We start from the raw sequence: 15189 nt of genomic DNA on the forward strand, positions 1-15189 counted from the left end.
GAGGCTTTCAGATCTGATTGAATGGAATTTTGTTTCTCTTCTTTATGACATAATTCCTTGTGATTTTTTTTCTTTTCTTTTTGTTGGTGTGTTACTGTTTTATCAACTTTCTATTTGGGCAAGATTTGTAGAACCTGCAGAACCAATATACGATTAAGAAATGAGACAATTTGCAGTTTAACAGAGGAGAATCATCAAATTTGAGTCCAAAATGCAGATATTAATAAAGATAAGTGGCATGCAAGGGTAAATGAGCATTCATCTGGGTACAGCATCTAAATTAGGATTTGACTTTATATTATCTGAGGAATTTGATGCAAACTAGGTGTATAACCGTAAGTTTAGCTACAGTCATTATTGAGTAACAAGAATGGGAAGGACCTAATAGGAGATATCTTTGGACCTTGTTAGAAAATTATAGTAAATTAATTTTCAACTACCACATCTATTTCTAAAGCATTTATTCATTTCATTTCTTACCACAGATTTGAACAACTTCCATGATTTGCAAGTTGTAACACATCATTGAAGCCCTATTCACAAGGGATTGAGATACATGAGGCTCATTCAAGTGCAAAATACTATAGGAGGGAACATGCTTCTTCCTTTTCCTTTCTTTTGGAGAAAAATACAAGTATTGAATTTGTTAAACTGAATCAATAAGGACTAAAATCAAAAACTAATTTACAGAAATAAATCCTTGTCACCTCCAAACCCCCACCCTTCCCTCCCTTCCAAAGGATAACTAGCTGGTATTTACAATAATTACTCATAATTAGTTGTGGGGTGATAGAATATACAGAGTATAGGGCCTCTTATCAGCATCTTGAAGTTAATTGAGTACTGAGGCATCAGGTGCTCATCCTTGGAGAAACTGCAAAAACTGAAGATATCAGTCATCATTAGTCGTATCATATTTTGAGAATCTAAATGTTATAACAACTTAGAAAACTATTATAATGTGGAAATTTTATCATAAATAAGTGATCAGACAAAAAACACTTAAAGAACAGTAGTGCAAGACTGTTCAATGTGATTATATATTTGCTTATAAGAAAATACGCACAAAAGATGAAAACAATACATACTGATTCTGGAATATTTTAGTAGATCACTTTTTTTAATCCAGAACAGGGTTAAAAACAAAATTCTCAAAAGTATGTATTCTACTGTACCAAGATTATATGGACTAAAAGGTAATCAACCTTCATTTGCAACAAAGATCTACGGAACTCTCATCCAGGTTAAGAAAAAAACCCAAAAAAGTCATATTCTCCTATATGTAGGTACTGATAGATGATAGAATAACAGAAATAAGATAAATGAATATAATGGTTCCACAATCCACATTGTCAGAGTTTCTCTTCATGAACGTTTCAATTTTAAAGGATGGCAGGCAATATTGTCTTTCTGCTTTCTTGAGTTTTAATAAATTTACTCTTCCCAACACATAAGTTAAATCCATAATCACTGGGCTGGAAAGATTTGCACATGCAACCATACATATATAAATATCTAACTACAATCATTCACATAGATACAACACAGACACCAAAAACACGCATATATATATATATATATATATATATATATATATATATATATATTTTGTTGCTATAACAACTATCGAGTAATCACAATGAAAACTCCAAGCCAAGTTTGTCTGCATTCTAATTTGGATTTAATTAGGACATGATCAAGAATTTAATCCTCAAGAATATGAGTTTGAAAAAGATTAGATATCAATTTCTATTATAGTTATAGCATGCAGTCAGAGTTCTACCTTTTGTACAAGGATATCAGCATACTTGAAGAAATCCATTCAGAATTTGACAGTTGATAGTGCAGGCTTAGTCGAGATTAGAATGTCACCATAGTCTTCTTCTTGTTGTACATCAACTAATCCATAACTCTTCAAAACCTAAAAGCAAACATCATTTATAATAAGCAACATGAAAAATGCAAAAAGCTGAGCTTGAGATGTGCCAGAGCCACAGGTGATGGGTACCTATCATGCCCATATTTGCCTGAAATATAAAATTCCATCCATTTAAATTAGATCTACTTCTTGAGCTCATCTAAATTTATTAACCAGAAATGAGGGTGAGTGTTAAAATATAAAATATAAAAACCACCGTTCTCTAAAAGCTTAAACTTTTAAAGTAACAGTGAGTTAAAACATGAACCTCTGGAAAAATCTTGTTGGCAAATTAACACTTCTAAGTTTTCTTGTCTTACCATGAATATTATTGTATATTATTAAAATTCTGATGCATGTATGCTTGAATTTCCATTAATATGTAGATAAGCAATTGTACATCCTTCTGGAAGCTGAAGGGAAACCAATTTTTCATCATTAATATTATAGATACAAAAAAGAAATTGTGGCTCAAAAATTTTAGAGACAAAGGAATAAGGCTGGTTGATGTAAAGCCATTTGAAAAGCGAATCATAGTGTTTATGGAAATGGGTATGAAAAGCGAGAGATACTTTTCTTAGAAATCTGGACAAATGGAAGTTTAACTCCCCAAATTAGCACCTTATGAGGCTTTTCATATTTGCTTGATTTCTTTTATTCCTTCTACATGCAGAGGAAGAGGATATTAACACTAATTTCCAAGAAAACAGAAAGAGGTTTTGTTCTAGCCTTTTTAACATATCAAGATAGATTAATATTAGTCCTCCAGTATGGTCATTGTGCAAAGACCTGATATGTGAAAACCTACCTTTTTTAGTGCCCAAAAAAGTAAAAAACTACTTGCAAGGCTTAGTTAACTGACTGTACATTCTCACTTCTCTTTTTTATGCTTTAACTGAAGCAGAAGGAATGAGGCTAAGTCAAAAGGACTTCAAAAGCTTTTCAGATTGAAAATCTGAGTTTAAAAGAAGTGCAGAAGTAACAGTTACCAAGGTTTCAAAGAACATCCTTGCACATTGTTTTCTTGTTTTGCCTTCCAAAATTCTATTCAAACTGATAGTTCCTGATTGATCTTTTGAAGAGGGAGTTGATGGAGAATGTTCTTTTAAATATTGTGCCACAGCCCTGTGACAAAAATCATTAGTTAGAATGCAAATGATAATAGAGAACAGACTTGAATGACTAAATATGAACTATAACTTTTTAGCCCACAAACAATAGCACTTGTATGGTTTGTGGCGGACAGTTACCTAGTCCTAGCAGACAAGTTGCCTACTTCTAGTGCTTCAGAACCTGCATAAGTAGCTCAGACTTTGTAAATTGCACGGCGACAAAATTATACTATTGTTATGTATCACATATTTGTGAAAATAGGTAGAGTGCTTGGAGCTCACCGAATGATGTGTTACTTGCTTCCAGAAAATTCAAGTCCTACAGAAAATTCCAATTCAGGAAACAGAACCAAATTGCAATAAGATGGGTATCTTATGCAAACATAAAGAAGACAACACATGAAACAGAAAATTTTAATGAAATGAAATAAGGACTAGTTCCCTTACTTCACCATCAGCAGAATTCAGTAGCCCAGGAATTTCTGGAGAATCTCTATAAAGAAAAGGTTGTTCTTCCTCCAAAGGAAACAAAGAAACTTCAGGCTCAGGGCCTACCCGTCCAGCTGACTCCAGACTTTCAAATGTTGATAATACCTCAGTATCAAAAGTCTTTCCCATACCAGAATTTAAATTCACATCACTAGTTCTAAAAGGAGTAAGCTCTCCTCTTCCAGATGGAGACGGCACTATGTCAGGTTGGTTTGCTTCAACATGTGTATCAAATCGAGGTAGTTCAGGCTCCATATCTAAGTCAGGCATTGCACCTTGAGAAGACACATGTGCAAGCCCAGGAGAAGCCTCTAAGTGGGAAGAATCAACAATTGAAAGAGGAATGCTTTTCTTAAAGGTTTCTTTGATATTGTTACACATGCCTGCAGAAAAACAGTTTGTCTTATGGATAGTTCCTTCAAGCAAAAGCAGAGCTGTGAAAGCTACAGGAAGATAAGATTACCGGAGAGCAATGGCTCATGAAGAATGACTTCATTTTGAAGAGTCCTGCAGAATTTCCAAGCACCCAGAGCTGAGCAAGGAAGCTTCCTTCTCTTGGATAATAATTTAGAGGTGTCTTCAAGCTGTTTCTTCATTTCCCTAAATGAAACACATTCAATCAAATCATTGAGAAAAACAGCAACATTGCAAGTAACTATAAATGATATATAGTTGTCAAGTAAAACTGATCGATGGGTAAATTCCCTTAATCCTTAAACTGCTTAAGAAAAGGATTCGACACATTGATGCAGGACAACCATATCCTTAAAGGTCGTGAAGTTGTAATATTCAATCTCTCTATTAAAGAAGTGTAAAATTTGGACTCATCATGAGCCCAAGATACAGAAAGCACTAAGAAAGGGAATCTATCAAATGAAAACCAACAGAAGATGACATGACTTCAACCAACTGATGCCTTTTGATTAAACAAGATTAGCTTATGTTTAAATTACTTTCTCAAACTTATTTGTGAAACCTCAAATACAATAGATATCAAAATTTAGAAGGTAAAGGAAAATAAGAGAGAAAGATACATACCCATTAGTCAGTACCAAAGATTCATCAAAAAACTGTTTTTTCTTCCTCTTCTTTGTCTTTTTCTCTTTGACTAGAGGAGATGGTTGAAGCTCTAAATCTGGTACCTGATGGCCTACGACATCAAACACCCATAAACAAAACTTGTAAGGCATTTTATGGACCTTGATATTTGTTAGATGCAAGGATTGCTAACATAGCAAGAGTCAGTGTGCAAGTCACGAGCCAACGAAAGACAGCAAGATTTATATCCTCAATACAAGGGGATGTCGGGTCACTCTCATATGTGTGTTTCAAATCTTTGACGGTATAAACTGCACGCATGGGTCAAGACACCATCCATGCAGAGATGAGTAACAAGAGTGCCAAGTACTTAAACTAAGGAGTGCTGAAGAAACAATTATAATCAGATGATCAACTTGAAGCACATATTATAACAAACAATTAGAAGAAGAAACCAACCTAAAGATATTCCGGTGTTAAGAATGTCAAGGTCATCCGCAGATGCAACACTTGGTGCATTTGCACGGGATGGCATTGCCAAATGTATATCTCCAGAAACCGATACACCTTCCATTATTGGAGAAAGACTGTCTTTTCTTTTCGTTGAAGGAAAAGAACCTTCATGTAGTACATCTGTCTCCATGTTGGCATCATCCCATCCTAGAAGATTTCGTGGCTCAAAAGATTGTACAGCCTCGCGCATAACTTCAATCTCAGGAACCTCTTGGGAAAAATGGGTCTGATTAAAACTGGATGAATCTTCTGCTGGATTACTAAGACCAGGCTCTCTCAAACCTTTGGTACTGAGAATAGGTGTGGCGATTGCTTCCAAGCCAGCCTCAAATGGAGGCAATACACTAGAAAGATAGATTATCAAATAAAGATCAAAACAGATACTTCCAACAGGAGCTTCAAACATGAAAAGGACCATACTCTTCATTTATTGATCCAACTCCTGGACTCGAGTTTCCTCGCTGAGAAAATGAACCAGACCGGCTATCCTTTATAGTCAAAGCACACAAAAAAATATTTGTAAGTATTTGAACTATTAAGGTTCAGGAAAGAGCAAACAAGCAAGCATCACAGACAAATAAATAGAGACCTCATTGATAAGGAAAGCAATATATTGATCCCCTCCGCCAGATATTTCATCTGCGACCACAGTAACCTATTAGTTTAAGCAAAAATACAACCAAACAAATTTGACCATCTGAATGAAAAGAGATAGAACTAAGACCTGTCATTGTGATTTGATCATAAGATTTGCAGTGATTATCCAAGCCACTGCTAGCATCAATATAACAGAATGAGATGTGGAAATGACTTAAAAAAAGGCTCTCAGGAGGCCCCAAAAAACTACCAGAGGAAAACTTACTCTATCTGGTTGACGGCATCATCCAACTCCAATGCATCGAGCTCAAAAGTATCCGGGAGAGTCACGAACTCAAACGGAGCACGGTCTGCTTCAATCGGCAAATCAATTTGTACTGCAGCAAATGCTGTCCTTATATCGGTGAGCATCCTGTTGCAATCCTGGAAGAGGTAGTTCACCTTCCACGAGTATATCCGAACAAGACCCAGAAGAAGATGCCCCGACAGTCTCAGAGCAAGCGGGACTTCGGGAAACATTATAGATTCTATCGAAGCACAAAGCAAGACACCATGCATGAGATTTCACGAAAAGATTGAAAATTTAGGAATATTCTCGCAATCCATAAAGGAATTGTGCAAGAATTTCGTAAAACAGAAACGGAGATCAAAATCAAGATCCAATCTTTCCTATAAAGATTGCAACTTTTTTTCTCAAATCTAGCGTAAGTTAGTATTCTAAGAGCGTGATCAAGCAATCAACACACCTGCATAGGAGGGGATGTCGATGACTTCGATCTGAGGCTTCTTGATCTTCCTCTCCAAGTGAGCCGCGATCCAAACCGTCCCGAGAGGGCTTTTCTTTGCGAGGAACGTGTGAGAGTAGAACATTTCGCCCACGCCCTCGACTTCTCTTGATCCAATCTAGGGTTTCGCCCCGCTCCGATGAGGTATCGGTTATCAGAGTTCTCAGAAGAAGACGACGACGACGCTAGAAGGTCGAGGGCGGCGGATAAAAAGTAGAAAGGGAGGCGGGAAAAGAAGAGTTGGCGGGAAATTTGGCCACGAACGAGCTCGGCTGGAAATTATAAAACAGTGTAAGCTCGAGCTCGAGTGCTCGACTCGAGATCGAATCGAGCTAAGGAACCTTAGCTCGGGCTCGGCTCGGCTCGATAAAGCACATTTACCGGTCCGGCGAAGTGGCTCACCGGCGGTAATGATGACGAAAACAACACTAAGGCCTTGTCGAGAATTTTTTTTTTCTTTTTCACTATTTAACTCTCCCAAATAAATTTTTTTAAATACAAAATTCAACGATTTCTACCCTGATTTATACGAAAATTTAAGAATAGCTAATTATATGGTGCAAAAATACGATATTTAGGGGGTTAATTTGATCACAAAACCCCACTGTGGACGAGGAATTTATTATAGATGAGGACGAAATCTAGTCGTTGATAGTTAATCTAATGGCAACTTTGATTGTTGCGGGGGTCCTCTGCACCTTAGCCATAGGGAATGCTAACCAAAGGAAACGAGGTGGCAATACTTCATTTGTGCTAACCAAAGGAAACGAGCTCAAATTATGGCTCACTGTGCTTCTGGATCGGCCGAACTTAGCTCAATTAAAATATAAAAATAAAGACTCAGATCTAAATAAGATTTTGCTCGGTTTAGTCTCGAACTAGTTTTAGGCCGAGGTTTAAGTTTTCTGACCTAGTTTTGTTTATGTCTATATGATTTGGTAGCATATGGGTTTGCTGGGCCGACCAACGAGCTAAATTTTAATTAATTTCAAATCTTGTATAATTACTTTTTTTTTTTAATGTTTCATGCATTTAGTATTGAGTGCTTTCGTTAAAGAATGTTGTAAAAAAAATTAAGAATTAAAATAAGAATTTAAGAAATTTAAATCAAATAAAGTCAATTGCATGCAATAGACTAGATCTCAATGGACGGGTCATTATCTATATGTGGGTCGGAGTGCGATAGGGTTGAGCCAGTTTGGATATCGACAAGGCTTGATTTGAGACTCTCCAATAAACTCCTAGGTCAAGACCTGAGTTCGCCTTTTGCTTGGTTTTATTAGGTTGGATGAGCTTCGCGCCAACAAACATTTTAAGCACACCAAAGTAGGAGACACTAAGCAGAGTTTCTATTTAATCATCGTCAAATTATTATTTTTATCTATTATAACTCCTAATATAATTTCAAACCAATAAATATATTTTTTAAATGCTATAGAAAATATTATATTATTGCTCACTATGGATAGAAGATGTAACCGTTAATCATCAGAAATTTACCGAGGTTTTCAATAATTTAGAAGTCCATGTATACCCAAAAAAAGAGTTAATTAAGACCCCGCCAAATTTTAATTGTGATTGAGCCGATAGAACGTCTCTTTAGAAATTGTTCAAAATATCCAATGATTTAACTTAATATTTCAAGAAAGAAAGAAATATAATGAAAATTACACTATTTTTAAAATGTTTTGCAATTATATAGAAGCCCATATTGAATAAATCAATGCAATTATCATATCATTATACCTCATAATAAATAGTCTTCATATTCTCACACTCATTTTTGTTTTAAAAAAAAATTAGATGCTTGCATACCCTAACTCACTTGATGGCAAGTTAATTCCATTTATGTGTTAGCAAATATAGACCAAACTCATATTAGAACATGCCAACATGGGTGGTCAGTCACTTTGCCGGCTATACTGCAATATCGACAAATAATAAAAGATATCATATCTTAACTCTCTGTAATTAGACTTAAATTTAATTTTCTCCCTTAATAATTTTATTTGTATCATTTTACTTGTGCGTAGTTATATTCAAACTTAATCATATTTGAACGATTTATAAGTTAAATTTAAAGATACTCATTAGATATTATAAATAATTAGATAAATCTTCTCAACGTATTTAAAATAATACTGATTAAATTTATAATCATATATTGATAATCTAAAACTCAAACATTAGCATTATTTTAATTACATTAGAAAGCTTATTTAAATATCTATAATTTATCTCTAATGATTATTTTTAATTCAACTTAAAAAAATTATAATTTCAATTTAAATATAATAATAAGAGAATAAAGTGAGATAAATAAAATTATAAAATAAATAAAATAAATTTAGGCCTAACCATATCGGGGTTAAAATGTAGTTTTCTTATTATAATAAAAACCGCAATATCACAAACAGTTGTTTAGAGAATAAACATATTACACTTAAATCAGACGCATTGGAGATAAAAATGAATGCACCACACCTTTCAATTTGTATGTTGGGGCATTATCACAAACAGCTTCTACGCACCATAATTCCCCATTCCTCTCGATCTCCGCCATTTCATCAAACACCGCAGGAGTTCGCAAACCCGTCGCGCCAGTCGAGCAGCACCGACGTGGCTGCGTAATGCGTCAGCGCTCCGACGAGCACGAGCGCGTGGAATATCTGATGGCTATGCCCGACGATGTCGAACCCCCCCGGCCGCCACTTCTCTGGCACGCGGCTGACGTAAAACCCGGCGCCGGTGGCGTATGCCGCCGCCATCGCCACCTCCAGGGCCAGCGCCACGTAGCAGGCCCGGTGGCCCCAGTTGATCCACAGCGCGTGGACGGCGGGGATGACCCCCGAGAAGCCCATCGCGAGGAAGAGGGTGGCGCGGAATGGGCGGAAGCGGGGGGAAGAGAGGCTAGGAGCGAGGAGCGTAACGATGGCGAGGAGGCCGAGGAAGGAGATGGCAGAGAGGTAGGCGAGGCGGGCGAGGGGTTGGCAGAGGAAGGCGTAATAGATAGGGGGGACGAAGGAGGAAACAATCATGAGGGAGATGCCGGCGTAGTCGAGGCGCCAGAAGAAGAGGTTGAGGCGGCGGGAGTGGCAAGCGAGGAGGTGTGAGACGGCGCTGACGGCGAGGCACGACATCGCGCCGACGAGGAAGACGAGGCGCGGCCATCTTGGGATGGAATTATTGTTGCCGGAGACGGTGGAGGACGAGGGCAAGATTTGAGATTCCTACAAGAGAATATATATATATATATATCTCAGATGAGTATGTTCATGCGTGCCAACAAACGATCACAACGAAGCTCAATCCACTCTACTACGAGTCTATTATCGGCTATGACTCAATTATCAAAATTTCTACCCTTCTCATAAAAAGTTTACATTCAACCTTGTTTGCCAAAAAAAAAAAAAATAAATAAATAAAATTAATTCTCATGTAATATGAATACGTAATATAGTTATATTGTTGAAACCGTTTCCGTTTTATAATAGATTGAAGATAAAGTATAAACAAAGGGCCCATCAATTAGAAGAGCAACAAACTAAAGCCTGTTTGGCAATCGTGCCAACAATAAGAGCTCAAATTTGACTCTGGCCAAAAGATTCACAAGAAAAATTATATTTATATTTTATTCACTTGTAAAATATAATTATTACTTACAAATTATAAATAAGTATGCTAATTTTGTTTAAAGAATATGTATTACTTTATCATATATTATTTAACTCTGATTAAAAATAAGTAATCAAAGGCTCATCGTGACCGAAGAGTCTCATCTAGGAGTTGAATTTTTCTATATTTTAATATGTGCACGGATTCTTCGTATGACTTTAAACCATGCCCAGCGAACGCTACCTTCAGATATTTATATCAAGATAAGAAAGTAAATCAAAACGCAAATATATTCATAAAAGAAACGCCCCAAGTTTTCAAATTTGAAATTTTTGTTTCATTACCGAGTAATTCCTGCCCCAAGTCGCGTCCAACGATTTCACCACAAAACTGCCATAAAATTTAAATTTTAAAATTTAAAATTAAAAAAAAAGAAATAAATCTTATCAAATTAGGTGAAAGAAACACGAGAAATTTTTCTCAAAAGAGGAGGGGGACCCACCTTGGCAAGCCCGACCCCACCACCTCCTCGATCGCATCTCTGGAACCCGCCGCGGCCAACCCCAAGAACAACAAGAACCCTCCCAAATGCCTGCAAAAAAGAAATAAGAATCATAAGGAGGAAAGTGTGTAACCGCACCAACGCTACCGGACGGGGATCCGGCGATGACGGCAGCAAATCCGGCGGCGGACGCTTACGTCCAGATGTTGAGGGTCTCGTTGTGCCAGGCGAAGGCGCTGAGGAGGGCGTCGCGGATCGGCCACTCCGATCGGTAGTGATCGCGGATGTACTCGTTGTCTTGGAGGTAATCCGGCAGCTCCTCGTAGCTCACGAGGCGTCGCCGGCGACACTTCCCATCCTCCGCCGGGTAGGTCGTGTCGCCGCTCCTCGCCGGGCTACGCCGCCTCCGGCGAAGATCCACCTCCGATGACGCCATCGCCGCCGCAGCCGCCGGCGATGATTCGAGATCCGAGACGATCGGGTTAGTTTGATCTCTCTCTCTCTCTCTCTCTCTCTCTCTCTCTCTCTCTCTCTCTAAAGTGTGTGAGAGAAGGAAGAGGTCGGACGCGAGGAATAAGCGAGGCTGGTTAGAGATCGCCGAGTAGGAGGAGTACAGCTGGATTTATACAGAAGTTGGGGGGGGGGGAGGTTATCAGTTGAGATACGAAACCCGCTAGCAAATTAAACCCGACCCGATACTTAGGCTTCCATAAGTACACTTCTAAAATGACAACAATACCCTTACTAAATAACACACCTATATAGATTAAAAATTAAAAATTAATAATCATACTCACTCTTAGTTTAGCTACTTTTTAGTACTATTAAGCAACAAAAGTTGACTTTATACGTAGTAGAACTGATTCTTTTCCCAATAAAAGCTATTCGGAAGTGAAAAATCATAAAGACACTAGCGCGTGCTATAGTATCAATGTGGAATAATAAAGTCTAAATAGGCAACCATAAACACACCTAATTTTATATCATTTTTTTCTAAAGCTAAGGTGGAATTAAATTTTATAAGGTGGAATTAAATTTTTGTAAATAATTTTTTTTTTATCATTTATGAACCTAAAGACTAGATATAGACTGGATAAAGAGTTAGCATATCGTAGATACAAATGCATCTCGCTGAACAGTTGTTCTGAATCAAACGCCGTTAAAATTTACTCCAAATTATCGCCTTCTTAAACTGTTCCTCTTAGCTAAATTGCCGAATTATCAAATGAGTTGAGTCATTGAATCAAAACACTATGCCACCATATCATCAAACAATGTATTCCTAATAATTATTTAGGATTAAAGTCAATTCTATAACATCTTAATCATGGAGAATGATACTTCCCAACTTTATTAGAGTTGGTTAATACTATCTATCAATCCCTACAACTAAATCTATAATATCGTACCCATTTGAATATTTGATGTACTAGTTTTTATGACCGACCTCAGGAAACTTGTAGATTGATGTTTCATGTTTATAACCTTCGAGTTAAGAAAGAGTGATCTCAGTGGACTTTCTCAAAGCAATGATCTTAATATCTCCTAAACTTTAAAGTAGAGGCTCAAATAACAGCTCTTATATATCTCTACCGTATAATAGTAATACTGCCCTCAATTTTGTTTAAATCGACTTAGTTGACGTGTTTATAACAGTTACTATTAAGTTATGAACAGTGTTAAAAAGAAATGGATACATCGTGATGAAGTAAAGTAACTTTAATGGTACACAGTCAACGACAAACTGCCAACTATTTCTTGTACGGTCTCAATACCATTTGAAGTTCAAAATGATATGAAAAAAGAGACAGATGTTGCAATCTTTGCCATTAAATTAACAACGACAAATGTTGCTACTGTAGTTGATAAGATATTATTAAAAAAATAATAATCTTTGTATCTAACGTATTGAGATCTATTAAAGAAAACTTGCAAGTGTTTTCAAGGAACAAAAAACCAAGTGAAGAAAAACTAAGTGCTTGTAGTATATTTTTATTTTGTACTTAAGAGATTAGAAAACCTTGTACATTAATTAATGTCAAACATATTAATTTACTTGATAGTGATAGCGATATCCTACCAAACACACACATTCACCACATCTTATGGATAACATTCTTTGTCTGGGTCACATGCTCACATTGGACAAACTGTGCCAATGACCACATTTTGGAAGGTGTATGAAATGGTCCCTGGTACCAAATTATTTTACCCTCTAACCCTCTTTTACCTTCCTTTTTTTTTAATTAACATTATTTTATGGCTAATTATACTTCGATTACTTCTTCTTTTTTCTATTTACCTTCGTTGGATTTTTTTTTTTTTTTTTTTTTTTGCGATACATAGATCCTCAAACCGTTAACGTATCAAGAGTTTTTAGCTTATTTATCTACGATATTAGATATTAGGAGCTGAGATATTTTCAATCCTTAAAGAGTTTGTGTTACAAAAGTAAGTTTATTAAAGGTATGTGAAAAAATATGATAATTTTTAGTGAGACTTAAATGTAATTGTCTCATTAGTGTACTCTTCAACTTTGCTTCTTCTTTTTTATATATAAAATTTTGTCTAAATTATAGCTATAAATGTCGTTAATACAAATGATAAATAATTTAAATAATCATAATTTGTCTTGCATAAATATGTATTCAAATCTTGTCTTGGTTTGGCTGAAATTCAGGAAACGTTGAAACACTGTGTAGTCTGAAATTAAAATGGAATAATTCTTTTCATCATATGTTACTCTAAACGTCGAATTTAAAGATTTTCATTAAATATAAAGTTATAAAGGATCAGATAAGCTTTCTAATATATCTAATATAATGTCGATCAAATTTCAGATAATAAATATATGACAAAATCATATATCTCTTCAATATATTTGTCACATTTTTTTTATTTAAAACCTAGTCAATATTATTTTAGATAAGTTAAATATGATAAAAATAATAATTATTGTATTTTAGTCCAGACCACATGAGGATTAAGAGTCTCAGTAATTTCCCTTAAAGAGACAGAGGAGGGGAGGGGCGGTGAGAGTTAATAATTTTATTAATGTTAGTTAGTCAAAATAACGCTAAGGTATTAAATAAAAGTTATAGAAAAAAAATAAGGATTTGAATTACGAAATACTCAGAGATAAAATATAACTCACGAAATACGTAAAATATACAGTGTAATTTATAAAATTAAAAACCAAATAAACTAATATAACTTATTTGTTAAACTAGTTGTTATATTTATACAAGTTATTTAAATTATAATTAAGTTATCAGAACACGATAAAAAATTTATTCAACTTAATATTTATAAATTGGAAGGATTGAAACAATAAATATGAATAAAATCCGTTTAATAACCAATTTATCGTTGTCAATTTGTTTTTTAAAAAAAAGAAGTTAAAGAGCTTATATCTCTTTACGTGTTTTCCATAACTCAGAGATCCAATCATCCATTTCGTGAGGTGACATGATGTGTAACGTGATACAACGAATCGGATCCCCCGTTTATCTCGAAATTTAATATCAACAGACTTTATTTTAAACACGTCAACTGCTGCCTCATAGTCACTATTTTATTCTAACTTCTAAGCATGACATGCCAATCGCATCGGTGTTTTGTTCCAATTAATGATAAATATAGAGAGTGAAAGGATTATTTGTTAACATATTTATATAAACATTCGATTAAATCAAATCCTTATATTTTCTCACTTTTTTTATTATATTTTTATATTTGTACGTACTTTTTATATAAATGATCGATGAAATCAACATTTTAACTCTTATATTAAAACCGCTGAAAATTTTAGTATATTTTTAGTGAACCTTTTCTTCTTCTTTTTTCTTTTTCTTTAGGTGACACATAAAAAATAGTCTATTTATATAATAAGTTTGGAAGGTGGACCATTGGATAAATAAATTATGGAGAGAAATAATATAGTTAAAAACCCTTTAGACTTACATTAAAACAAGAATTTTTTATCTAATAGTAAATAACTTATTTTTGATCGGTAAGTGTTACTGGCCGTCGACCCGACAGAGATTTAATTTTAGAATTTTTTTTCTTCCACCTTTAGAGGCTGTCTCAACCGTTGCTCTTTTCTCCCTCCCTTTAGCCACTTTAGCTAGGAGGAGAGGAGTTTCCACCTTTCATATGAACTTTTCTTTTTCTCTTTATCCTATTTCTCTCCTACACCCCTCTTCTTTCCTTCCCTTTCTTTTCTGTTTTCTTTTTCCTCGCGTCTTTCTTCTCTCCTCCCTTGCCTCTTCTCACTTCTATGTTGGCTCCCTCTCTTTTCCTTGCTCACTATGGTTAATGGCGCCCCATCATTGTTGTCACGGCCACCAGAGTAGTGGTTGTCATCATCGTTGCTTGTGAGTACTGTCTGACGTGGATGTTGTCACCATGTCTATGATTGACGTTACCATGATCACCAACGTCATATAGGAGCATAATCACACTATTGTCGGAGTATAGTTGTCATCGTATTTTCTTCCCTTTGCTTTTGTAGGATTTGTGGCTTTTTTTCATGACCCATGCCTCCATTAGAACGAACTCCATGAGTGTGGTGTAGGTTGAGGAAGATCTTTTACTCTCTCTCTCTCTCTAATTTGGCTT

General features: G+C 35.6%; 2 protein-coding genes across 4 annotated transcripts; both read right to left on the reverse strand.

Moving 5' to 3' along the window:
* Positions 1–6853, reverse strand: LOC140766543 (sister chromatid cohesion 1 protein 3-like). Of its 3 annotated transcripts, XR_012105468.1 has the most exons (15): positions 6414–6853; positions 5933–6194; positions 5795–5841; positions 5660–5709; positions 5491–5558; positions 5017–5414; positions 4558–4669; positions 3983–4119; positions 3478–3902; positions 3313–3349; positions 3169–3211; positions 2908–3043; positions 1784–1921; positions 801–883; positions 1–134 (listed from the first exon to the last, which is right to left on the reverse strand). XR_012105468.1 is itself a non-coding variant. In XM_073105941.1 (14 exons), exons 1-13 carry the CDS (start codon positions 6535–6537, stop codon positions 1823–1825), a joined length of 1938 nt encoding a protein of 645 aa, XP_072962042.1. In that variant the 5' UTR covers positions 6538–6853; the 3' UTR covers positions 740–874; positions 1784–1822. The 3 variants fall into 3 exon arrangements, 2 of the variants coding, with proteins under 2 accessions (XP_072962042.1, XP_072962041.1); XM_073105941.1 differs by lacking the exon at positions 1–134 and having other exon boundaries at positions 740–874; XM_073105940.1 differs by lacking the exon at positions 1–134 and having other exon boundaries at positions 746–883.
* Positions 6854–8814: 1961 nt separating this feature from the next.
* LOC140767882 (heptahelical transmembrane protein ADIPOR2-like) lies at positions 8815–11159 on the reverse strand. Its single transcript, XM_073107959.1, has 4 exons — positions 10767–11159; positions 10570–10659; positions 10412–10457; positions 8815–9682 (listed from the first exon to the last, which is right to left on the reverse strand). The coding sequence occupies exons 1-4, from the start codon at positions 11003–11005 to the stop codon at positions 9020–9022; spliced, it is 1038 nt and encodes a 345-aa protein (XP_072964060.1). The 5' UTR covers positions 11006–11159; the 3' UTR covers positions 8815–9019.
* Positions 11160–15189: the final 4030 nt, after the last annotated feature.

This window comes from Typha angustifolia, chromosome 9 (assembly GCF_048772165.1).
Source record: "Typha angustifolia cultivar Huaian chromosome 9, ASM4877216v1, whole genome shotgun sequence".
In the NCBI taxonomy this organism is placed as follows: Eukaryota; Viridiplantae; Streptophyta; class Magnoliopsida; order Poales; family Typhaceae; genus Typha; species Typha angustifolia.

Excerpts from the sequence above, each read along its gene's own strand:
- LOC140766543 (XM_073105941.1), bottom strand. The coding sequence starts at position 6,537 with ATGTTCTACTCTCACACGTTCCTCGCAAAGAAAAGCCCTCTCGGGACG. Across the intron at positions 3,350-3,477 it reads TGAATTCTGCTGATGGTGAA|GACTTGAATTTTCTGGAAGC; the intron begins GTAAGGGAACTA and ends AATTTTCTGTAG. Across the intron at positions 3,212-3,312 it reads AGCAAGTAACACATCATTCG|GTTCTGAAGCACTAGAAGTA; the intron begins GTGAGCTCCAAG and ends CTACTTATGCAG.
- LOC140767882 (XM_073107959.1), bottom strand. The coding sequence starts at position 11,005 with ATGGCGTCATCGGAGGTGGATCTTCGCCGGAGGCGGCGTAGCCCGGCG. Across the intron at positions 10,660-10,766 it reads GAGACCCTCAACATCTGGAC|GCATTTGGGAGGGTTCTTGT; the intron begins GTAAGCGTCCGC and ends TCTTTTTTGCAG. Across the intron at positions 10,458-10,569 it reads GTGGGGTCGGGCTTGCCAAG|TTTTGTGGTGAAATCGTTGG; the intron begins GTGGGTCCCCCT and ends ATTTTATGGCAG.